General features: G+C 46.6%; 2 protein-coding genes across 4 annotated transcripts in view; one reads left to right on the top strand and one right to left on the bottom strand.

Moving 5' to 3' along the window:
* nab (NGFI-A-binding protein homolog) overlaps window positions 1-26,634 on the top strand; it is a 941,120-nt gene that overhangs the window by 109,395 nt on the left and 805,091 nt on the right. The gene's annotated exons all lie outside the window — the stretch shown is intronic.
* Window positions 19,806-26,634, bottom strand: part of LOC129384585 (uncharacterized) — a 148,470-nt gene continuing 141,641 nt past the window's right edge. Inside the window, exons 4-5 of the mRNA XM_055070103.2 lie at window positions 22,379-22,438; window positions 19,806-20,183 (exon numbers count right to left, since the gene is read on the bottom strand). Of these exons, the coding sequence (XP_054926078.1) occupies window positions 19,981-20,183; window positions 22,379-22,438 (263 nt within the window). The 3' untranslated portion in view covers window positions 19,806-19,980. The remainder of the gene's footprint in view (window positions 20,184-22,378; window positions 22,439-26,634) is intronic.

Raw genomic sequence — 26,634 nt, 5'->3', positions numbered from 1 at the left:
CCGTGATGTTCTTTAACGTGTCCCAAAATCTAAGCGCACGCGCGTTTTCTATTTCGCGCCCGTCGAAATGCGGCTGCCGCGGTCGGGATCAAATCCGCGACCTCTAGCAATGCCATAGCCGCAAATCTACCGCGGCGGGCACAGAAGTGCTGATTTGACGGGCGAAAGCTTCCGTAGTAACCCATGGACCCTGCAGTGCGCTATAATTAATGCGGCTCTGCTTCCGCAGCCCTGCGCAATTTGTCTGCTTTAGATATTTGCGTGGTGTCTATATTTAAAAAAATAGCAAGAACGGGCTGTATCGTACCTTGAATTTAAATTTATCCAGTTTCCCCGAAACCGCTGTCTTATAGTAGTACAGTTTCCTTGCCTTCCCACGTCACCTCCTCCCTTCCCCCCCTTGTATGGGAACTGCCTGTTCCCCTACCACCTCTCTACAGTTCTATCTACGTTCCCTCTGGACTCTCACGTCACTAGAAAGGGAAGGCCCGCAGTTTCTGCAATGCTTTTGAAGGTGGTCACGGATAATTGCCACTCTCAAGAGGCTACTGTAGCGACGCCTAGGGAGCTCCGAGGCTATTGTGCGCATTCGACGCGGTGGGTTCCAAACGAGTTCCTCGCGTCATCTTTCCTCTCCCGCGCTCTTGTCATGTATACACACGCACCGAACCACCCCCTGACATGGTGCGCCAGACAGCAGCAGCCACAGCAGCAGCATTGGGAAAGACAAAGGAAAAGGCAAAGAAAGCTTCGCTTTAAAGAATGACAACAAATGGCGTTCTAGAGCTAAACCTTCTTTGCGAACTCTTCAGGAAGTTTCTGCCACTGCCTCGCGCTGCAACTTCGAAAAAAGTTGCATTACGTGCCTGATGGTGGGATCGAAACTCGGACCCCCAGCACAGCGTTGTCACCCATCAAGCCGCACTCGCACGACGCGCACATCCACCGCCTGCCAACTAGCTCTGTGGCGGATGCTACCTCGTGGTGTGTCGCGAAAGAACATGCGTTCGCCAGTTTCCTCTGTGCCGAAGATGCAGCAACGAAGTGTGCAAGCTTATTGTGTTTGAATAACCGCTTCGTGAAAGGCTCGCTTCATAAAGATTCATAAAGTGCGTTTCATCTGCGTAATTGTTTTGATCGCTTGAATGTATTGTTTCCCGCGGCCTCCTCTTGAAATACTGCCATTGCTAAATTGGCACTAAAACCACCAAGCGAAATGTTAGTTACTCAATCGTTGTTATTTACCCATTGCCCCAAGGATGGATACGGTGAAGAAAACATCGTTTCCTCAGTCAACTCATTCTGTAAAAAGGTGTGTTTGCACTAAAACAGACAAATCAGTCGGCGTGTGCTAGTGGCGTGTCTTTCCTCGCCTTGTCTGCGTCCACGTTTACCCTATGCGCTGTACACTCACGATAACGAATCAACAACTAGCCCAATCAGCATTACTGCTAAACCATAGATGGCATCATTTCATATCTGCAACATTTTGACATGCTTACTGCTCTTCATCACCTTTTCTTTATATATTACAACTATCTTCCGGACCAATTTACTGTAACTAATTGCAAAGCTCGCCCTCTTCTTTACAAATAAAAGTTTGCTGTACCGCCTGTTTTCACTAACTTCAGAAAAAGAAGCCGCAACTTTTCTGTTCGACACTATTTCAAGTAGTAACTAGAATTTGGTAGTGGCTTCATTAGCCACAGTTGGGTTAGAAAATTCCTATGGCATTATGGGATAGCATTTCACATGAACTTAATTTTATTTTATGCACTCATTAGTCATGCAGATGTTCGTTGTATATCCACATTGCATTGTTGTTTTTCTGCAGAGAGTGTGTACGAGCTGTAGCCTGTTCTTTGGCTTAGTGTACTTACTGTGCTATTATTTTCGCTGTAACAATGTATTCAATCTGCAGATTATAATGTTATTCTCCCTGCTGATATTTTTCGACTTCGTTCAATATTTTTTCTTCCCCTGCTTATGCGATGACTTCGCGGAGTTTTTTCGAAGTCATGCGTTTCTAGTATGGAAAAGACAGTCGAAACGACGAAGAGCAATGTACCAAACATTCTGAACCCCTATTGTGAACTTTGTTTTTGAACGCCTCCGTTGTTTGTCGTTTGCCTACTTTTCTTCCACCAATCTTCCAATCGCATCTTGCTAATCTCTATTGCCACATGTTTGCTCTCCCCCTTCTCTCGGGGGACCAATTGCAATGCATGCTCACTGACCTGGACAGGCAAAGCAGGAAGGTGGGTCTAAAAATTAAACTGCAGAAAATTAAAGCAATGTTTAACAGTGTGGGAAGAGAACAGCAGTTTACGGTAGGTAACGAGACACTGGAAGTGGTAAGGGAATACACCTTCTTAGGGCAGGTAGTGACCGCGGATCCGGATCATGAGACGGAAATAATGAGAACAATAAAAATGGGCCGGGGTGGGTTTGGCAGGCATTCTCAGATCATGAACAGCAGGTTGCCATTATCCCTCAAGAGAAAAGTGTATAACAGCTGTGTCTTACCAGTACTCACCTACGGAGAAGAAACCTGGAGGCTTAAGAAAAGGCTTCTACTTAAATTGAGGATGACGCAACCAGCTATGGAAAGAAGAATGATGGGTGTAACGTTAGAGGGGGGGGAATCTAAGAACAGAGCAAATTGGGTGAGGGAACAAACGCGTGTGAATGACATCTTAGTTGAACTCAAGAAAAATAAATGAGCATGGGCAGGGCGTGTAATGAGGAGGGAAGATAACCGGTGGTCACTAAGTGTTACGGACTGGATTTCAAGAGAAGGGAAGCGTAGCAGGGGGCGCCAGAATGTTAGGCGGGCGGATGAGATTAAGAAGTTTGCAGGGTCAACATGGCCACAATTAGCACATGACCTGGGTGGTTGGAGAAGTATGGGAGAGGCCTTTGCCCTGCAGTGGGCGTAGCCAGGCTGATGATGATTATGACGATGATGATGGGGACTTCATCAAAAGCCTGCTCAATTTTCCTGCTATCAGACGTTATTCCATTTTAATAGTGGGCTTTCCGTATTTCTTTCTGAGCGGCGTGACGCCTTTCTTCACTCGGGGCGTGGTTATTTGCCCACCCGTTCGCGCTCTCATCACTGCGGCTCGGTACTCTCGTGTTTCCAATGTTTCCAAGGGTTTTTTTCTCTCTTGGCGAATGTCGTTTCCGTGTCACCCAGACTTTGCAGCTTCCATGAATTTCAAAAAACGAAGTTGGCAATGCAGTCTGTAGCGTCCGTCTTTTCTTAACTTAGCACCGTTCCCTATTCTATCGGGATCGTCTCGATCGCCTGCTCAATATTTTTCCAATTATTTCTGCTACTTGATAAATTCTTCGCGGTCATTCTGGGGACATCTTTTCTAACTTCATCAGCAAATATGTTGTTTTCTAACAGCTTCACATTAAATTTCCAGAAATCCAAATTAAATCGAGTTTTACTTTGTTAACTCCAAATTTAGGTCATCAGTAGGCTATGGTAACTAAATTAGATATGTTTACGTTCACAAAAACGGCATTGTGCCACAAACTCTAAACTTGTATGTATTCTCTCCAGCCTCGCACTACTACTGCGCTGTAAATGTGTCAAGATTAGACTGGAACGTCGCGACAACAACCAGCCGAGATCCTCTATAATAATTGGCCAATACACTGGCCTGGCGTATCGCACTTGACGGGATCAGCCGACAACTCGAGGCGTCCAGGAACCGAAAGGAGGGTCCTTTCTCTCGCGCACAGCTCGGAGTCCGCGGGGCGTCAGCGAAACAGAAAGCAATAAAAGGAAGGGAGGCTCGCTTCCCTCTGGAAAGTCCGGCCGTCTGTTCGCGATGCGCACTGAACAGTAATCAATAAAGTACCTGAATATTTCGTACTCTTGTCCCGCACAGAAATATTTTTCGATCTGTGTCTCGCCATACATACACAGTTGCAGTCGACTAATAAATTAAGACACTTGTCACACTTCAAGTAGCAAACAACTTTTAAAAGAACGCAACATGCTCCTTTGCATAATGGGAGCATCAATACAACTAACGCACCAAATAAATTGAAGAAAGAATTTAACTACAAGGGCATCCATCGCTCTTCAGGTGCGATAGCATTAACTTCCTCGATGCCTAAATTGTTGCATAAAAGTAGAGCACCACCGCCAGTAGTGCCAACTGCGTGCCACACACAGATGTAATGCGCCCGAAAAATTCTAACCACGCTGCTCCTCGTTCTAGATTTCAGTTTCTTGCAGTGCAGCAGTGTACAAGTCATTTTCGAAAAGCAGGCGCCTAACATAATACCGGCCTTTTATCGGTCTTAGGACCCGAACTTCGGAGTGGCTACACGTTTCAAGAAAGCAAGCTTGTGATAGCCGCGGATATGTCAATGTGAAGGCGACGTATATTCGGGAAAGTGTTTGGCAAGCTTTCAGAAAGATTGGAATTATTCACTGCGGTGTTTGCAGCGAGACCTGAATCGTCAAAAAGGGCGTTAGCTCTATCATTCCATGTGTAGAGGGCACCATTTATAAAAACGTGGTCATAACGCAACCTCACCAAAGAGCCATGGTCACGAAAAGAAGAGGTTGCTGCCCGTAGCTTTTTGCGAATGGCACGTACATTATCCGAGAAATCTTCAGTAAAGTAAAACTTTGTTCTTTAGGATTTGAGACAATTTTCATTATTTCTACTTTGTTCATGAAGTCTATTACTCGTAATATAACTGGGCGCGATCTACCTTCCCGTTTGGTGCAAATTCTATGACAGCGTTCGATCTTGACTGGTCACCCTGTTTCTGCGGCTGACCAATAAAACCCCTCCGTACGCTTTCGCGGCCGGAAGTGGAATCCAGCTAACCAGGATGACTGCAGCATGTGGCCGAATTCATCGCCAACTGAAATCCACCCGACTGTAGCACGGACCTACAAAAAACTATCATATGAGTTTATCAGAAAAAAAGCTTCTCAGTTGAAAAATTCTTCCTGTTCCGAGGATTGCATGAGCCAGGGAGCAACGCTTTCCAGGTGCGATGTGTCTACCATCTGAGCTGACCAGGAGGACTGCAGCGTGTGCCCGAATTATACGGGAACTGCAAGCAAAGGGATACCTAATATAGCGTGGCAGTTCCGCGGAATCCCGCAGGTAGGAGGGAACTTGGTGCTACAGTCGGGTGGGTGACAATTTTAAGGTTTAGTGATCCTTAGGTTGGTCAGGAGCGCAAATGTGAACTTTTATGGGGTTCTGTTAGGGTGCTCTGGCAGGCAATCAACGTGTGGTCACTCTTAGTTGGATTTGAAAACTGTTCCTGCGCTCCGGGAAAATTCCATTCCGCGCGTTTTCTTACAGATCGGACGTGCCTCCAGGTCCGTACAAGAGTGCGCTTGTACAGGTTCTCGCCTGGTAGGCCGCATCGTTGGTCGATGCCTTGTGCTGCAGAGGACGCAACGAGTGCCGCGCCTTTTGGCTAATAAACGTTTTTCGCGTTGTTGTGCCCACGAGTTTGGTGCTGTGTCGATAGCTGATTTGCCATCGCCCAGGGGAGATGGTGCGTGCAGACGCGGTTACAAAACACAGAGGTCGTTTATGAGCCCAGCGGCGCTCATCCTTAATGTGCGTCCTAAGCTAAGCCGGGTCTAAAAGATTAGCGAGCCGCCGGTTGCCAGGCGCCTGAGCGGCCAAGTAAGCACACTCGACAAGCCGTAAGGGGAGAAACAAGAACAACGGTATCGCCGCGTCATCAGCGAGCGCTGCACTTTCTGAGCGGCTTTTCTTCTTCCCGCGCGCGCATTTTCGCGTCGTCCCGTAATCGCTTTAATTACTTTGGCGCGCACTGGGACTGGTGGCCGTGCGGTGCACCTTTTATAGCCACGTTTAGTTTATGGCGCCCGGCTTAGGAGCTCGCAAGTTTGCGTCCGCTGGCTGCGAGCCTGTTTGTTCACTGGAGCAGCCATTAGCAGCTCTGCCTTCTCGGCGGCTCTCATCGCTACACGTACCTTTTTTTCCGGGAACCCGCGCGCACTGTTTGCTTTTAGTGACGCACTTGGCGGCGTAGGCGGGGCGTGTGCTCCCACCTCCATGGCTGCCGCAGAAAAGAGCCGCTTTCAAGACGGTCTTCGGAGAGTAAATTTATGCACGAGGAATCTTCTGCCACATTTCAACGTGATGCGCTCAAATGTGCCCAGCATAGTAATTTTTACTGTTGGCTCGCATGCGCCATGCTGTCTGGCATAATCGCCTGCAAGTCGTGCGCCGCACCGAATATCCAGTCGCCTGGAGAGGAGACAGCACACAATAAGCGAAGACAGCGTTCGGTGCTGCATTGCTTTGGTGGATGCACGCATTGCGATTCCTCCTGTAATTTTTTCACCCTATTCTTTGCCGACGTAAACTCGTTTTTCCTTCCATTACCTTGACAAACACAATGTTAAACTAATAAACCACGCCTTGTCTGTATTGTAAGCTGCCTTTCGTATCCTCTTGTTCGCTACGGCCAAATCGTGTTTCCTCTTTACACCGTACTGCTATCTTTCCAGTGTCCTAACGTGGCACCTATAATCCCATCACATTATCTCGTCTAAACACCCGTCCCGCACAAATCGAAACTACAAATGTCCAAAAGGCACGTTTGATTGTTATCGACGCATCACTAGTAATCGTTGTTTGAACATCAATCCGGTTTTCTCTGTCAGATTGCTCGGCAACTGTACGTCCTTGACTCATCCTAAAGAAATAAACTGCACGTACAGTGTTATTTTCCGGGATTTAGTCTCGTTAGCAGTACGGTGTCTATGTTTTATTCAAGCATTGCCGATAATCTCGCCAGATCATTAAAAGTTAGCGCTATCTAGATTTCTCAGTTAGCAATGTTATTTCCTAACCTCAGCTCCCTCAAGCATTCCCTCGAGTGGCCCTTACCACCAATTTTTCGCTGTCCAGCGTATTGATTACCTTTTGCAACTGGAGTAAGTGAAAACTGTGAGATGGTACATACTGTGTGTATCAGTTGGCAATGTGTTCAGAGTCGTTCAAAGTGCACCGCACTCGTGGCTGCTGTGGCTGCCACGGCCGGGTTCGGCTCGCCCAGCGAGGCTCAGTGTCACCAACGCACGCAAAAGATCGTCGCAACCATTTTCCCCACTCTGTGCTGACGTACCGGGAGAAAACAAACTACACCACCGTAGTTTGGTAATTGGTGACTAGGATGTATGCGTGCATCCTAAACGGAGGCGCAGCTTTTTCCGGCAGGCATTACAAGCTGCGGTCACGCGAATGCCGCAGAGGATGTCGCCGAAGATATTAATTCCCGACCGCGCGGCAACCGCGCCTTCCAGATGTGCCACGTCGCGTGACCGTCCTCGAGTGGGCGTTTAGCGCGCGGTTCACCGCCGTGTTTCCAGCGTGCGTCGGGAATCCCAGCAGCGGCAATCTCGGCCGGCGGACGACCGCAATTGAAACGTCAGGAAGGCCGACAGGTGGCGCCTCGTCTCACGGAGTGCTCCGATTATGTCCGGCACTAAGTGCTCCTAACGAGCGCCGCGCAGATGGGCGCGCTTTGCTTCTTGCGTGTCCGCCCGGCCGCATTATTTTCTCTGAGAAATGCGGTGTCGCTCGCGCCGCCACTTGGCGTAAGCATCTATTGCTTCGGCTGCCGGCTCTGCTGCCATTCGGTCGCCCGCTGCCCTACGGGGCCGCCACGCATCCCGCGGGAATTGTCAAAACGACGCATTCTGCGTCAACGCCTAAGTCAGCGCTGAGTTTCAGCAGCCGCCGTTTTCCTGCCAATTTGCCGCAATGAGGCGCATTTGGGCAACAGCCGTTAAGCGACATTTTACAGCAGTAAAGCGACACCGCAAGCTGCTGCGTCAGGGAAGTGGCAAGCCGCGCGACATGCTTCTATAGCACACATGTCCTGAAGGCATCAAACGAAATGCGGATGCTTTTTAGTGCCCGTTTCCCGTTGGGCTTTCTCGAAATATGCGAGAGTTTAGCTGTCTTAGCTTGTGAGCCGTACTGCGTCGATGGGATGAGATGGAAAATTCAAGAAACGACCGTGTCCCATGCATCGGGCCTACGTTAAAGATCACCTTTAACGTATCTCATAAGTAATAGCCCAGGATTCTATTCAAGTTTACCGGGGACGTATATGAAACCAGTACGTGCCGACTAAGAAAATGAAGGTTCGTTGTTTGTCGTTCTGTAACCAAAGCCGTGCCTGCCGTCCGCCCCTCATGGGCCCTGCCGTGCTTCCGAATCTGGCCGTCAAGCTGCCTGCGTTGCGCATCGCGCGATGCACTACTTCGGAAAGCATGCGGTTGCAGAGAGTTCGTTTCTCATCTCTCTCGAGTCGGCGAAGTTTCCTTTCACAGGCAGCGCTCGAGACCTAAGAGTACCTGCACACTTCAAAGGCGTCTCGTACATCCGGTTGACCGTTTCTGGCCACTGTCATCAGGTGGGACGTTTCATCCATGTTAAACGCCCTTCCGGTGTACTTATTTTACAGCTCTTTATTTTGGAAATCGTGAGGCCTGGATGCCAGGTAAACAATTCCTTAGTAGATCATACCGCGAAATTTAAGGAGCACGAAAGCTAGTAAAACGTGTTTCCTCGGTAGTTAGCAAGTCATTGTATTAGGATGTACGCTGGTGCGGCACATCGCATGGGACACGGAGACGCCTCTGGTTGTTGTGACCTGAGTGATACACTGCTGAGTTCAAGGCTTTGGCATACAATGACAACACGCCGCACATATCTTGCGTATCGAAAAAGTGCAGACTTGACTCGCCGCCTATTTCGATCGTGGGCAGAGCTGTGGCAGCGCATCGAGGCCCGTCGCCGTTCGATATTGCGGCTATGTCGAAGCTCGGAACTCATGAACAACGTGCTGAAGTTTCCCAATCCCCAAAACTTGTTGACATCTCTCAGGAAATCATGGAAACTTGCAACTCGTCGTCAACAGCACGTTCGCCATGCACACCCCAGAGCGATGACATATTCGAGCAGGGTACCGGACGATAGGCGCCGCCGTTATTTAAAATGATTTAAACCGCAATTTAAATATTGTATATATAGGCAGTGATTTCTAAAGTGATATCCACTTAATACTAATTCTGAGGAGGACACCAAATTCGAGATAGGAATTCGCAAAACTTGCGACGAAATGCACAGGTGTCGCAGAAATTTTTGACCTTCAATACATAAGACGGCCTTTTGTTAGAACAGTAAATGGAACAACAGTGCATTTTCACCCCAAATTTGACGCCGCCAATATCAACACTAGCGCTAGTTTCGCAGTTCGTTTCAAATGGATGTGCCTTTGGAAATCACTGGCTTTAATTGGCGTAATCCAGTGTGTGGACTAGAGTATAATTAGCTAAAAAGGTTGGTGAGTGTGTTTTGCGTTAATTAGTCAACTATTCTTGTTGATTTGCAGTGGAAGTGATGTTGGCCTCTCCTAGTAATCTAGCTCAATAAGTACACTTCTGGTACGTGCCAAAGGCCATTTTTAAAAAGTTGTGTTGACGTTAAGGTGAAACACGCGATACATACGTGACGCTCGAGCTGGTGGTGTCCATACCGCGGCGTGCACAGTTTTCGTTCTTGCGTGAACGTATCTGCTGCATGCGGAGCAGTGCTACTATACCGGCAACATGCGAGAATGCCTTGGGAAGCCAGCAACCGGCATTCACATTATCACTGCTGAACTGGATCCGCCCTTCTCTCCCGCAATGCCAGACGTACCATATTTTCCGGCATGTTGGCGCCGGCGTTTGCTTTTTTGCAACGCCCAAGGGCGACAATGTGCGCCTCCCCGCGTTCTGCCGGGCCTGGGTTCGCGTGCGGCCTCCTGCGGCCACCTGTCGGCGGAGATCGGCGCAATCTGTGCCGTCGATCATCGCTGCCGCGCCAGCTGCCGCCGCTTCGCTCCTTATCGCGCGGAGCGAAGGATATGCGGGCTCTGTTGCGTTCACTTATTACTTGCGAGCGTCGCGAACAGGCAAGTTCTTCGGTCACGCCTGCAGCAGATTGATGGAAATGTCGAAATTATGAGTTGGCAAATTGATTAATGAGCCCAGTGTCTCATCAGCGTAAGTGAAATTCAATCAGTCTTTTTCAGTCTTTCTATTTTCGTCTTTCGTATACATGAGAGAACGAAAAAGGTGGTAAGAAAAAAAGCTGCGCAGCTTGACTGAGCTCCTGCCACCCATACATAGGCAACATTCATAGGCAAGGAATGAGCATACAGAGAAGTATTTTTCTTTACAGTTTAACAAGTACACAGAATACGTATGTAACATAATATAAAACATTTAAACAATAAAGTGGGAACCATACAAACGGAAACTGCATCACGGCATGTATTAGCTTATTAGCATACGCACTAATTCAACAGTTTAACATAATACCGTAATGACTAATCAAACATCTTAGCATAATTAGATCAAGTTGATCGATTTTAGGATACATAGGTTTTGTTTAGGCTATGCAGAAATCGAACGTTTTTTTCTTCGTTAGTGTTCGTTTATCCATGTGTCGTGCATAGCATGCGTTTAATGTAAGTGGCATTGTGTGTCTAACCCTTTCAGTACCATAATGTCTGCGAGAGAAGGGAATTTCATATAGCGGTTGGTACCTAAAGCGATATAATGCTATCGTTGTCTTTAAACTTGCTTAGTCAAAAAACTTTTCAAGTTTGCCGAGTTGATCGCTTTAATACATTGTTAGTAATTTGTAGGTGTAAATTTTGTCTAGTTTTGTGATTTTATGCTTACGAAAAGGTGAATCTGTACGTTCTAGAAACGGGACATTATTAATAGACCGTAGTGCCTTTTTTGTATTTATGTAAGTTTATGCAGGTTTGTAAGTGTGGTGTTTCCGCATACTGATGCGCAGTAGTACAAGTGCGAATTCAGCAAAGCGTGGTATACAGAGTCCTTTTAACATCAGCCGGAAGAATGTGGCGACAACGACTTACCACAGCGGCAGCTTTACTTTTACTTAGTAGGTTTTTTTATGGGCCCATTCCAAGACATGTGCTCCATAAAAACGACTCCAAATAATTTTGCTGATGGGGATTTGGTAAGGACCCAGGATTATGCAGCCAGTTGGTGTTTCCGCAGATCCTCTGGACGAAACAGGACACACTTCGTTTTACATTCATTGAGGTTAAGCCTTTAGGTTAAACCACTACTACGAGCAGCGGCTTTTATCCAGAAACAAAGAACTAAACGTGCACTCTGAGATTTGTGGGACCGATTATGAAGAGGAAGTGGGAATTGATATTTTCAGACCTGTGTCCGAGTACAAAAGACAAAACGACGGGCCCTTTGCACCTAGCCTCCGAAATCAGTTATGTTTTTCTGAAAATCCGTTTCACGAATTTCACCTGACTATAGTATTCTAGCTGTAATTCTAAGCTGTCGTTTAGCAGCAATGAGTAGTTACGAAACATACGACGATCCTAACAGCGTGGGCACCGTTCTGCGGCGGAATAAGATGTACTGTTCTCTTTGAGAAGATTTCGAGTTGTTATCTGCAGATACACTGCGCGGCTGCATTGCTTACTGGACGAGGTTTTGGCCCACTAATAAAATAACTTTTGTTCCAAATAACCGCATTCTGTGCAATGTAACCACACTTGTCGAGTGGTCGAGCGATCGGCTGCGGAATGCGCGAGCGTCCAAAGCAGTGGCAGATGTTGGGTTATATATATGCCGCTGCATTATAGCGCTCAGTCTGAGCATGATGCATCACCATGCGAGGTCTTATTGCGTCGTTAGCTAGTCTGGGCTCTTCTTTTTTTTTATGAAAACCGATTTATTTTTCGTTCTTGTTCTTCCGGTCTTCTACGACGCGCTCACCCGTTTTACGGAAATTGTGTCCTCGCAAATTGTCGTAGGGTTCTTTTCATGCGGCCCCCTCTTGGATGTTAGTGGTTTACAGGACCAAACGGCAATGTCGAAGCACAAAACTCATATGTATCATGCTGGCCTAGCGACTGCTGTGATCGCTGTGTTGAGCAATGCCATAGGCGTAACATAGTGGGCCAACGTAGACACAGAATATTGTGATATCTAGTCTACTATAGACTTGAAATGCGTGAGAACGATGGCGGTGGCTGACGAAAATATTTTATAACGATTGACGCTTACATGTTTCGGGGTTGGATTAGGTTGGCCCTACAAGAGCACTCCTATGTTTTTGTGCTTACGCCAAGCAATCAGATAACGACAAGATTTTTCAGTTGAACTTGGCAATTCAGAGACGCCGCTGCTTTTTCGTTGAAGAGACAATACGCACACACACCGCGAATGATGATGCGCATCGCAGCCAAGACGCGGTTCCGCTGGCTGCAGTTACCGCTGCACCGAAAGGCCACACAATGGTTCTTCGACGACCTCGTATGAATCGGCGTCAGGCGAGTTTCGCGGAGAACGAGCTAAAACATCTCCAAATCGTTCCGTAGCACGCGACGGCAACACATCCAAGATGTGCAGCCCCCCGGCTTGCCAGAGAAGATGCTCGCGCCCTTTCTTCCTCGCTTGTCGCGGAGGAGGAGCAGTTTGCTTTGGAGGAACGAGATGGCGCTGTCGGCGGCGCGTCGCAAGTTGCCTCGGCGAACGCTCACGCATACGAAGGCATTACCGCTTCTGCCGTGCTACATTGCGATCAGTTATTGGATGTTCACTATCACACTGTGCCACATTCATGCTGCAAATTGTGAAATTGTAAAAGGAAGATGTGTGCTGTAAAAAAAAGTTAAAAATGGGGTTTTACGTGCCAGAACCACTTGCTGAATATGAGGCACGCCGTAGTGAAGGACTCCAGAAATTTGGACCACCTGGGGTTCTTTAATGTGCACCTAAATCTTTTCGCATTTCGCCCCCAATGAAATGCGGTCGCCGCGGCTGGGATTCGATCCCGCGACGTCGTGCTCAGCAGCCCAGCACCATCGCCACTGAGCAACCACAGCAGGTGTTGTGCGCTCTTGTTTGTGCAAAACAGTCACTGGGACATTAAATAATGGAATGAATATGAGTGGCCAAGTTTATGAACCGCTGCTATACCTGTGGAATGCCTGTGTTGCCGGTCCTTCGCGATGCACGGCTTTCCTCGAGGATAGATTCATTCATCCAACAGCGTTTTATCGCTAACCTCCAAAGAAAGGACTTCCAACCCTGGAACGTCCGCAAAAGTGAGTACTGCTTCTCACACGTGACAAAGGGAGTAGCGCCGCTTTCTGGCATAGTAAGTTTGTTATCTACATGCATCTACCCCAATTCACACGGCAAACTTACGCCCAGAATATTGCAATGTATCAAGAATTAATGAATGGACGCACACTTGAATCAATGCGCTCGAGCTTATAGGTGACGGTGACTACGACAGTATACGAATGTTCGAAGCTGAACGTTTCCGACGTTCCACAGATTAAGCGAATGACCAGCAATATACCTTGTCCTTGCTTCAAGCTATTATAAAGTACACGGCATCTACGTTCCAAGCCCCTCTGCGCAGCTAGGATAAATATATCGCAACTGAGCCCACCGGAAAGTGGCAGAATATTATCAAAGAGTGACCGCGCCGAAGATCTTTTCTGAGTTCAGAAACATGACAAGACGCTCCTTTAAAGGTTCTGACAAATAAAGATCGAAAAGTAAAACACGTTGATCATAATTTAATTCTTAAGCAAAAAGTATGGACAGCTTTGAATACATTTCTAGCGCCGGTTTTTGTACGTGCACTGTAGCGCTACTCACGCCGTGTATACACAAGGCGTAAAGAGCTCCGAAAGCGCTTATGTGAAATCTGTGGCCATCGTGTCGACCACCCAGCCGCCGCCTGCGATATTCGCAAAAAGAGGTTCGCCGAGCCGCACCGGCGTGATGCACATCCGCCCAGAGACAATGCAGGCAGCTGAGGAAAACAATGGACGCGTCACCACTTCACTAAACTTGGCGGCGCCCAAGGAATCACTGCGATAAGGATCCATAGAGATTGGTTGTAGTCCGCAGATTGATCAATTACCTTAATAATTACCGCGATTCTGATTCATTGTGGAATACCCTATTCTGAAGCCAGCCTAGGTTCTTGGTTGATTTAAGTCAAGTGTTGCCCTGATTCTACTGGCAATCACCATGGGGAATATTTTGCACAATGCTGAAAGCAAACTCATGTAGTTCCTCAATTGTTTAACTTATCCCTCCTTATGAATTAGTATAATGGTGGGAGTATTCCAACTCCTGAAATCTTGAAGCATTGCGGATAAGGCGCCGCAAGCTTTTCAGGCACAATAACGATCTGTTGTTCCATCTGCTCCTGCCAATTTCTCCCGGGACCTGTATTTCAAAGCCCTTCTAATTTCATCACTAGTTTCACAAGGAGCCTCTGTATCTTCTTCGCGGCTACTTTCAATGAAGGTTAGCTGGGTGCTCTGGGCACTGTACAGGTCAGTACTGAAGTCTCGTCCTGCCTTCTACGTGTTATCGAAATTCCTGGTGACATTACGTTGCTTTTCTTTCACTGCATATATCTTGTCCTTCCCCCTTAAAGCTCGAATCATCGTCACACGTTGCCCTGTACTATGGCAAGCTTCCGTCTGACTGATTTGATGCGGTGCCCATTTTTAACGGCTTTCTCATATTTACGGCGGAAAATTTTGAATATCACTGACTCCCTTCTTGTTCATCCGCTTCGATAGTTGCGCGAATTTTGCCAGGATCTCTTCAGCTGCCACTTTCGTGCTGTGTCGATTCTTTGTTAGGTTTTATCTGAGAGCTTACCTACAATGGTGCCTCCCATTTCGCCCGCGTGCTGCTACTGAGATCAGCCCTACTTACGGTTTCATTCATTACCTCTTTTCAGGACCTTCCTGTTATAAAGCCGCATATTTGTTTACGACCACCAGCCTGAATTCATCTGCTTTTACCCTGACTGCGTTTTAACGGGTGTATATCTCGTGTTCTAAAGAAAACTGCTGAAACCCAGTGCGGCTATACTATAGTGCAGGCGCAAGCAAATTATAGAAAGGCCCACTAAGCTTCGAGAAGGACAATCCCTCACGAGAGCTGGAACCTGGTGCAGTGTTTGGCGGCTACTTCCCCTCGTGGCACTGGCAAATTAACCCCGTCCGTTGGTGGCTGCGGAGCACCTCACCAAGGCGGTGATGCGATGCGGCAGAGTGTGAACCAGAAATCAGCACAGGTCACCCCTGGAACCTGGCAAAGTTTAACACGCGAACTCTATCGAGTGAAGGTAGCTTGGCAGAGTAAATCCTTTCAGGATTTATGAGATTTATGAGGCATTGCCTTTGATACTAGTCCTCCTGGTGAGGTTAGAAGGAGTGGTAAGGCCTACACAGTGCTGAATAACGGTCAAGTCTTCGGCTTGTAGCTCTTCCAGGGTAAATACGACGTAAGATTTCCTATTCATAAAGGCATAGTGGACATCACTGTGAAATTTTAAGCTATGAATGAGAAAGTAGCAGCCGTCCTAATTAATATACATACGTGATCTAGATTAAAGGTAGTCACGATACGGAGGAAGCCTCCAGTTATGATGCTGAAGAAATAAAACAGTTTTTCGAGGGTGTTTAATCAGCAATGATAAAGGTGCAAACTCAGCAAAGTGTAGTCATGGACCACTTCAATGCGAAAGTAGGAAAAAGGCAATCTGCAGAACAGGCAGTTGGCAATTATAGCATCGACTCCCGCAACAGTGAAGGAGAGATCTTCGAAGAATTCGGGGAAAGGACTCGGCACCAAACAATGAATACCTTCTTGCGGAAGCGTGAAGCATTAATAATAATAATAATTATTATTATTATTATTAATATTATTATTATTATTATTATTATTATTATTATTATTATTATTATTATTGTTATTATTATTATTATTATTATTATTATTATTATTATTATTATTATTATTGTGATGAAAGAACAACCGAGCAAGAAAGGAGGAACCATCTGATTTCCTCCTTCAAGCCGGCGTGTTCCTCCTTCACAAGGATGTCTGAATGGATTCGATGAGCTTTGAAGCGTGACGGTAGGTGGCACCGCGAAGCTCTTTCTATTGCGTGCACTTACTTATCTTTTTTTTTAATATAACAGACGAAAAATTCCCAGCATCGAACATTCTGAACCATTATTGGGAACTTTGTTTTTGTTCACCTCCGTTGTTTGTGACCTCCCTACTTTTCTGCCTCGTACCTAACCTGCAATTGCACTTAGCTAATTTCTATTCCGGACACCTTTATTTTCCACCTGCTATCATTGAACCCAAGGGCCTCAAGGAGGCCATCGGAGCCTAAAGCGACAGCTAGGCACATATATCCACATTCCCGCGAAACAGGTTCCATCGTTTCCCTAGCAAGCTTTACCGCAGCAAGCACATGCGTCTTCTTCCTTGGTGCACATCGCTTTATAAATACGTGTTCTAGGGCATCGTTATCTCCCCTCGAAAAGTAAAGAGCTCCTTTTTAAGCTGTCGTAAATTCTCTTTTTTCCTGATCTCGTTTTCACCTCTAAGGTATAGTTACTCATAGCCGAATTCCTTTCCATTGGCGCCATCCAGGAGATGGTCTCAGCCTCTCTGACTAGGCTTTAAGCGTTCCTTGTTGCCATATTGCTTAATATACCGGGTTTATACATGTACTTCACATGTTAAGCCTTCTTGCAGCAGTCGAACGGGAAGGATGTTTCACCTGCAGTGCGCGTGTATCGTGCGCCGCCGGTGACCCGAACATCCGCCACAGTAACTTGTTTTCTACAGAAAGTAATGTTGAGCAGCACAACCTGAGGTGTGCGTGGCTCCTTTTGTGACCAGCAGTGTGAAATCTGTAGCTTGAACGATACGACAATAGTTCAACACGGAACCTGGACGCCGTATAGAGTGAAGCCACACTCGGGCATCTGTGCCTGCAGACGCCGCATATATCGGCCAGCCTGTCTGGCTTTGACGCGTGAAATTAGGACGAGCAGAAGGTTGGCATCAAATGTGAGCGGTCCTTTTGAGAGTGCCATCCGCGAGGGCTTCAAAGCCAAAGCAAATGCCGTCGGCACGTAGCCCGGCGTTGTGAGCGAAGGACCGCCTTGAGCGACTAAAGCGGGTTCTGAAATTCCATGCAAAATAAGGGCCACCGAACTGAAAGGATGTCTAAGTTGTGTCGATCGTGACATCACTGTCGAACATCGGGAAAGGTAAACTCCTCACCGCCGCTGCAACAGCGCCCGGCCGCCGGCGCACGCACTGCACTGCACGTGTATGCAACGGCGTTGTGCGGTCGGAGCCTATTTCCATTTCTGTGTGAAAAAGTGGAAGTAGGCATTTTGTAAAAGTCAGAGGTCAGTTTTTGTAGCGCCATCCGCTTCGGCGTCCAAGTGAAAGATGGAGAGGCTTTGATCGCCGTCACCACCGTGCTAATAATTCAAAGTGGCTAGTCCTTAGGCGTTTATTATAGTGCGATGTTATATTAACAGGTCTGTGTGCGTTTCCAGTGCCTATGAGGCTGTTCTGTCCAAGCAACCGTTCTGGCCATATTCATCGCGGAATTATGTATTACAAATACGCACCTACTGGTGCTACAATCCAGGTCAAAACACCATGGGTATATAACAAACTTTGACGACCTAAGGATGTATGCAGGTCAAGCAGTGTCTGTGTACGTGCCGTGCAATTATGCGTTTTGTGTTGCTCTGTAGCAGTGTGTGTGCCGTGGGTTCGTATGTGTTGTGGTGTCTTGTGGTTGTCCTGTAGTCTGTATACACACTGTACGCTCTAACACCCTCAAGGCTGTAAATGAATTTGTCGCCAGAGCACCCTCAAGGTGTTTTATACAAGCACCATTATTTAAATTAGCACCCTTAGGGAAGATAGCAGCGAAATGAGAATGTCGCCCTCAGCTTGTTATATGTACGACTGCGTCCTAGCTGCGTTTGCTATTACTACAGAAACTGCTTCATTTTGTGAGAAAGCTTGCGCAAGGTCACCCATAGTGTTCCGAGTAAAATGAGCGCTAAATGGGTATAATGATCGGTGTAAAGTGAGTAAAAGCTCTTTTATCACCCTTACAGGCTTTGAATAGTTTAGTGTCTAGATCATGTATGTTATATGAAAATGGTTCGTTTTCTGTTGTAGCATTACCGTGTCGTATAGTGAGTAGGCAAAAAACATTCCTTTTTTTTATGATAGTGTGTATTGGCTTCCCATATTAAACGGGGTGGGGATGTACAGTCCCCCTAGCCTGCTTGACGGAATGATGTCTTACTGCATCTATCGGTATCTAACCTTTTGGCTATCTGGCGTGGCATTTCAACTTTCGTATTTGCAATTATACTGTACCATTACCTACGCTCCCAGTGACGGCGGTTCTATCCACCTCTTCCCTGCTTTTCTTGCCACAAGACTCTGATCGTCTCGACTGCTATGTAATTATTTATCTCAGCTGCTGCCCAGTTATTTTTTTTTATTGAAATGAATATTAGGAGAGGTTGGCGCCTTTATGGTGGCACCGGCTACTCCTTGTCACTTGGCAAAGGAAACAAATTTGCGTAAAAAGGGAGAATAGCGACACGAAATATGGCACTCAGTAGAACACTGGAATATTCCTTCCATCTTCTTGGAATCCTAACGTTTCTGGAAGGTCGACGGGTCTGGATCTTGGCATTCCATACGATGGGACGAGTCGCTTGTGGACTTCTTTTGCAGCACACACGGGTGCCTCATCCTTCGGTGCGTATTTGCTCCGTTATTCTTTTGTCCTCAGGCAGCCAGCTCGGGCCTCAAATAGCGAGGCACTGTCCTTTGCGTTATCATACACATTTTAACTTCTCATTTCTTTCTTCTCATTCTTGTTCATCGCTAGGGTCATTTTTGTCTTCACTTTCTGCATCCAGTTCACTGTCTCTGTTTCTCTCACTTTCTTTCTGATGGCTCTTGGTTGTCTATTGACACTTTGAATTACCCTGTAATTAATTGGTTGCTGGCTTTCTTGACCTCTTCCACCATTCTGTGTCCACGCTTTTCAGTACAGATACTTTAGCCACCCAGTTATTTGATCCATGTTTCTGAGTGTTTGTTCAAAATTAATTTTGCTATGCGCGTCTCTGCCCTCAAAGCAAGTCCAATTCATGTCACTTTGCACTGCCTCACTTGTTTTACCGTGGGCCCAAAAAGTCATTCAGCCCAACGCGCTCCGGTTAATCTCCAACGCAGATAAAATTTCTGACTAATTTGATGATTCATTTTGTGATGATTTTTACGAGATTTTAGCACCACCAATTTGAAGCCTCTCCATGTGGCGCTAACCGCGCTATTTGCATGAGCATGTGTGCGTGTTTGTGTGCGTGTGTGTGTGAGGAGGGGGGCGTTTGCGACACATTTAGTGCGTGGAAACTCCTGATGTTCACGTAAGTTGAAAGCAGCGATTTCCTAGCGGTGCCTTTTGCGTTGTCACTCTTTTTCTCGCTTCGTCAGTCATCAGAGCGTTGCTCAGCCCGTGTTATCAATGGCCGGCCGTGAACGATGGGTGATAAGGGTAGCAATCGAGCGAAAGGCATCCCTATAAAGTCTTGTCGTACTTGCACCCGGTTCCTTGAATTTATTGATTTATTTGTTTCCTTATTTATTTACCTATTTATTTAATTGTTTGTGTTACCCTTAAGGCCAGATGTATTACAGAGGGGAGTGGAACATACTGGAAAACACATAATACAGGCTTTGTTTTGTTAATACAATGTTAGCTAAAACGATGAGAAAAAGCATCGCTGCAAGCTGTAATAACAAAAAAAGGCAAGGAATCAACCGAAAGCAACATAATTATATACTTGGTACAGTAATATACAGTAATACATTTGTGCCGAAAATGCGTAAGAATGCCTATTGTGATTCATTTTTTTCCCTCTAATATCAGTAACGTACACTACGTTTCGGGCACACGTTGATTTTGCAGCTGAAATCGAGCATAGTTCGTAAGCCTATAGCCAAGTGCATCGCTTCGCCTGCTTGCAGTCGGCCATGTTGGTTTTGGAGAGAAAGAAGCCGGTGCTCCCATGCATGAGGCAACAAAGCTTCTTCATTTCAGGACGAACGCAGGGGACATCATCGTTTGTCCCTAATGCAGCAAGGGTCATTCCCTTTTTCTCAGAGTGCAGCAACAGGAAGTGGACCTGGAAAAGTCCTAATGGGAAACAAGAAATGAAATACAGGGTGTTTTTTCGACAGTGCAGATTTACAGTGGAGACAGCACCGCGAGATTACTTTCGTCTTCGCATACGAGGTAGACAGCGAGGGGGAAACAATTTGGCGCTGCTTAACTTACTCTGAAAAGTCAAATTAAGAAATATGTATTAATTAAGTGTTTATTAGTGCCTCAGGCGCAGTGCTTGAATGACTAATGGCAGTCGAATTTTATTGCACCCTCACTTTTTAAACAACTGACATATCGCTACATTTATCGTCGAATTTGAGAACGGTAAATCAAAGCAATGCCGAAACCGCGGGCAGGCGCGAGTGCGTCGTCGGGGCACCGATGCACGCCGTGCCTACAGGCACGCCGGCCTTGCCGCCGCAGCACTCGCCGCGCACTTCTTTCTGACGGGACAGCCTGAAGGTTGCCTGCATTTGGCCTTCAGTTTACACGATAAGTGTCGCCAATTACGTGCGAGCTTTTGGATTTCTCAAAAATGGGTTTGCGATACAGTGTGACGCCCTACAAATTTTCAATACAAACGACTGCCCTAAAGTAATAATAATAAAGTTACTTAAAATTGTAGTTATTCTTTTGAGAGCAACTTAAGCAGCTGAAATGTATTTCCGCATAGCCGTGGAGCTCTGATGCGATAACGACAGCTGTCTCACGGTCATAGCTTACACTGTAAAAAAAATTCTTCAGTTTACGGTGAAAGTTGAAAGTAAAACGTCGCCGGACACTTTTTCGTAAATGAAGAACGGGGTTTCTGTAAAACGGACAGCCCGTAAAAATAACTTCCGTTAAATGGAAAACGGTGAGCTCCATAGTTGTGATCATGGAATTGCCCGTATTTTGCAAATAAGAAACACGGTGAGTTCCGTGAAACGGAAATTCTGTAAATTGAGCCCCGTACTTGTGATTACAGTACATGCCCGTACTCCATTCCCATACCATCGCTCACCATCGCCGCGCGGACACCAGTCTCGTTCACAACAAACACGTCGCCCATCTTTCCGTTCGCCGCAGCCACGTCGCCTTTCGTCCTGTGTGACTTTTACACGCAGCAATTTTGCGTGTGTATTACAGAGCTTCTTTCATGCTAGGAAAAACACTTTTGTGTAGCACGTATTTGAGCAACAGAAAGCTGTGTCGGAAGTTTTTTATGTTGCTCTACAATTTTCTCATCGACACTTTTCATCTAAATATAATATTTGAGAAGTTCATTATTTAATTAAGGCTGATTCTCTAATTAGGCGGAATGAAAGAATCTGAGTACGTCCAAGCGACGGCAACCAACATTACCTCGGTTCTGTCCAGCTATGTGGCATTTGCATATGTTTAATGTTTGGCTCAAGTTACGTGGGACGCCCTGTATACCAGCCCAGCTAACAACATTAAATAGCTACATGCAGTATGATATGCTTCCTCGCACACCAGTTTCACTCATCTGAAAAGTGAAATCTACCTGTTTACTACGCATATAGCAATGAGCATGAGAGATTTCGCGAAACACATCAAGAAAGCATTTGCGCCTGATCGCTGTGCTTCGCTTTTAAGGAACACAAGGGCTAAAGCTGCAGGAATTAGACTACTTGTGAAAACTCGCATGATGGGACAGGAATCACTGATGTAACGGAAGCGATAGCTAAAAGCACGATATTTGCCGTCAGGAACGCGCAAAGTACACACTAACACAGCAACTTTTAAAACATTTCGTCAGGCCCACGCGCGTCTTTAAGACAGCCGCCGTCTGCTAGCTACTTGTGTATGTCTGAAAAAAATATCTGCTGATATCTCTGAGAGTCCGCAGACAGTCCGTGACTTCTAGTAAAACGAACTCGATTCTGGCAGCTCTCGGACTGGCGGGCGGAGCTTCCGAAGCTGATTGAGAAAATCGAATGCGGGACAGCAATCCCGAGCACTCCGGGACTGGCAGGCACTGATAATGAAAGAGGCCCACTGATGCTTTGTCTTCCTATCCTACATAATGTCTTCATACTGATCAGCTCAAGCTGCATGGTGAAGATGTCTAAATTGCCATATGTCTTGGTATGGCAATTGCCATATTGCCATACCAAGCATTGCCATACCGGTTGTCAAACAGCCTAATGACTGAAGCTTCGAACACATTTCACACAATTATAGCACATAGTACACAAAATAAAACCTGTAATAGAACTTACCAAATACAATATTAGTGTGGCGGCAGGTCAAATGGCTCCTCTGCAATGCTTGCGTTCTTCCTGGGAGAACAAAAAGAGATTTTAGGCTTATACTGACAGCAGCAAACCACACAAGCTTAAGTTGCAAACAAGTCAGTGCTCCAGGACATTGAAAGTTCTAAATAGATACGGTCAACCTGCTTAACGATCTCGCAGATATTCAATGACAGCATGTACTTTCATGATGCATCAAAAATATGATATATATGGTGTAATACAAACATGCTACACAGAATCAATATTGCATGCATGAAAATTCTCAGTAAAACTATATTTCCTAGCAACCACCGTTTGCTCCTTGTGAAGTGCAAGTAGTGGCTGTCTAACCTACACTACGAAGGTGGAAAATTGGGGATCCTTTCTTGTGAATATCTAATCATATCTGTACTGATACCCAGCAATACAAAGGTGATTTGGAGGTACTATATTGATAAAAAAACAGCTCAGTGCCACCAAGCAAGTATAATAAATCAATTATTTCGAATTCATCTTCACGTAAGGCTAATCAGGTTAATTTTCTTTATATCACACGAGAGAATGTTAGCAAAAACTATTGAAATCAGTCAAGATTGTTGAAGCAATTTTTATAATGGCCTGCAGACAGATGTTGTTGAAACAAGGCTAGGGGCAGGGGGAGAAAAGCCACTAAAGAAGTGCGATAGAACAAAATGGAGCCTGTGTTGTGCAGCTACTAAATGCAGTTTTATTACAATTGCCATGTGCAAAACAGCAGATGTAAGAGATAGAGACCCTCAGGTGGAATTTTGCGATGTTTTTTCGAGAAATTCTTTCAAAGAGCGTGTCTCCTTAATTATATTCATGAAATCTTTACTGAAATGGATGGCATAAAGCTTATACTTGTTTACAGTTTCATAGTGAGCCATGAACACGACACACGCGGGAGTTAAAGAATCACCCTTGTAAAATGGTGTAGAAACTTGCAGAAAGCAAGTCGAAAGCAAGTGTCTATAACCTCTTTAACCTCTCAGAACAACGAACTTTGCCTACAAGGGTTGTAACATTTCCTTGCAACATGCAGTACTGTTTTCACAGACATAGTTTGAAAAACTGTGTCACTAGCTTTGGAAATAAAAGCGCAGAAGTGGTAAACAAGCACACATGACGCCCTACTACAACTGCACAGTAACTTTTATCTACACCGACACGTGTAGATGGATTATGTCATCCGTTTGGTAGCTTCTGATCGTATTCCAAAGCATAAATCTCATAACTGCAAATTCTGCAAGAATGTGATACCTATGAAATTACATAGGGACAGCGTGAAAGGATGGTAGAAGGCTAGACAACACGAGCGCAGCCTAAGACCTTTGTTTAAACACACACGCACACGCACACACGCACGCACGATCGCACGCACGCACACGCACGCACGCGCACGCACGCGCACGCACGATCGCACGCACGCACACGCACGCGCACGCACGCGCACGCACGCACGCGCACACACGCACGCGCACACACGCACGCACGCACGCGCACACACGCACGCACGCACGCGCACACACGCACGCACGCACACACGCGCGCACGCACGCACGCACGCACACGCACGCACGCGCGCACGCGCGCACGTGCGCACGCACGCACACGCACGCACACGCACGCACACGCACGCACGCGCACGCACGCGCACGCACGCACGGACGCACGGACGGACGCACGGACGGACGCACGCACGCACGCACGCACGCACGCACGCACGCACGCACGCACGCACACACGCACGCACACACACACGCACACAGGGTGCCGTAACCAACCGCACAGTTGATGAATGCATGTGCCTTTCGCGACATCGCAATTTGTGTCGAGGCCTGGCCTGATTCATCTTTTTGCACCCAGATTGCTTGACGCGAAAAATTAAAGTTCTAGCTCTCCTAGCAGTCTTTTTGAGACTATGGCAGACCTTGTGAATGTGATCTAACAGTGGTCACCCCACTGTATAGGCCAATGTTAGACCTGGGTCTGCAAGTTGTCCTCCACTCGGTGATGCCTCGACTTGTTGAGGACGCTATTAGGTGCTCCTGTGACAGAGCTTCACAGCCAGAAAGTATGCTGATGCGAAGAGAGAGTACCCTCAAAACATGGGGAATATATTCAGTGCATATGGCACTCACCAGAGAAAACGCTTACGTCCAGAAATGGAAGGCTAGCTTTTCCACTTCCATAGTGGTAGCTTTTCCACTTCCATAAACTCATCTAGCACTGTAGAGAAGGCAGAAAGCAAATCACTCTATAGGGTGATTTGTTCATACTTATTTGGCTACTAAATGGGTATAACGATTTAGTAGGCTTACTTCAAGTTATAGGGTAGAAAGCTTCCAATGAAGCAGAATACCTTTACTATGCTGGTTCTCACAGCAGATAGTGTTTTACGATTAGTTGACAGTGTTCTGGGCGGTGAAACGTCAGTAATAAAGGTGGTTGAGCAACTGTTTAATGTCTCCTACAAAGTGCCACGCATGTTGAAGTAAGGAAAACTACTACTGAAAGTGTAGTTGGTGAAAGTTGGTGCGGTTGGTGCTCCGCTATCTGGGCCTGAAGGTTTTCTGTGATGAGCATCGAACTGGAGTTATGCCCCGCATTCAAAAGTGTTTTGGCCTTTCCTATTAGTGCATTTGAACACTGAAGCATATTGTTGCTACAGGAACACCAGGGAGCACTCTTAACACTTGGTACCACACCGAAGTGGAGGGGAGTTTCCATAACCAAGTACAATGTTTGGTTTTAACAATGCGTTCGCACTGTCTTTTGGCATGCGTCGCCAAGAGGCATTCAATGGAGCTGAATGTGGGTGACGTCTCACGTGAGCCAACTTCAAGGAAGCGAAGGCCTACGACTGTTATACAGTCTGTATACAAAGGCAGCTGTCACTTCAAGGAAATTGCTCGGAGAGTTGGAACTAGCTTATTATATTCAGCGCCGAGCAATCTAGGCACGTACAAAAACGTTAACAGGACCAGGCCATGACGTGAAGTTTGCATCAAGAAGTATGTGCTAGATTTCGTAGGAAGTACGGTTGGTGCTGTTTACAACATCCCACAGTCCGGCAGCACCAATTACGTAGGACAAACCGGCCGATGACTCAAGGATTATCCTGCTCTTTGCCCTTAGATGCCCTTGTGCCAATAAAAAGCAATCATCATCATGATCATAGATTATCTTACGAAACATGCACAGACCCTTGATACATGGGGGAGCAAAGTAGCTATTGATGCTGTTTTTTTTTTTTTTTTTGCAGTTGTGCACCAAATTTTTAACAGTGAAGTATCTGCATGAAACATTTTCAAAGCGCATACAACTTGCAGAATAGCTCCCACCATACTAGCGTGTCATCACTTAACCTGCTTGGCAAATTGAAGTATTCAGTCCAAACCGCAGGAGTGCTTTGAATTCGCCTTTTTGGTGCATCTTTAGAAGGGGCTCAAACAGGGCTATAGATAGACAGACAGACAGACAAAGAACTTTAATGACAAGGTCCTGAGAAGCCTTGCCCTAGGGCAGAGCTGCGGGCCGCTCCCACGTGGGGACTGGTAGGCCGAGCCTAACCGCCGCATCGTGGGCTCTCTGGACAGCCCAAGTTTGACGTGCATATTCTGAGCTCCGGATGGCAGAGCTCCATTCTTGTTCTGTGATGCGATTGGGTCCCTGTAACGAGGGGCATCGCCAGAGCATGTGTGCGAGATTGCTAACAGCCCCACAGTCGGGGCAAGTAGAGCTGAAAGCCTCTGGAGCGATCGTGTGGAAAAGGGCCAGGTTTGGATAGCACATCGTCTGAAGCGTGCGTAAAGTGGACGCCAGAGGTCTAGCCAGTTTGATGTGAGGGGGAGGATAAGTCCTCCTACCGAGGTTATAGTGCGTAGTAATTTCGCTGAAAGTAGTGAGAATGTCCCGAAACTCGAGAACCCCGGAGTCTGAACTCGATCCTGCTCCCGCGCGGTGGGTTAGTGCGCGCGCTTGGGAGTGGGCGATGTCATTCAGATTGGGAAACGAGTCAAGCTGGGGGTCGAGGTGAGCCGGAAACCACGTGATGGTGTGCGGAGAGATTGTCTTGTTCTTGAGAATCTTGTGAGCCTCCTCAGCGATGGATCCTGAAGCGAAAGCCCTGACCGCCGATCTCGAATCAGTGAAGATTTGTGATCTGCTGTTGTCTAGGAGTGCTATAGCAACTGCGGCCTGCTCCGCTCTGGTTGGTG

The sequence above is a fragment of the Dermacentor andersoni genome, chromosome 5 (genome assembly GCF_023375885.2).
Source record: "Dermacentor andersoni chromosome 5, qqDerAnde1_hic_scaffold, whole genome shotgun sequence".
NCBI classification, from domain to species: domain Eukaryota; kingdom Metazoa; phylum Arthropoda; class Arachnida; order Ixodida; family Ixodidae; genus Dermacentor; species Dermacentor andersoni.
The sequence above is the reverse complement of the archived record's forward strand: the minus strand, read 5'-3'. Positions and strand labels throughout refer to the sequence as shown.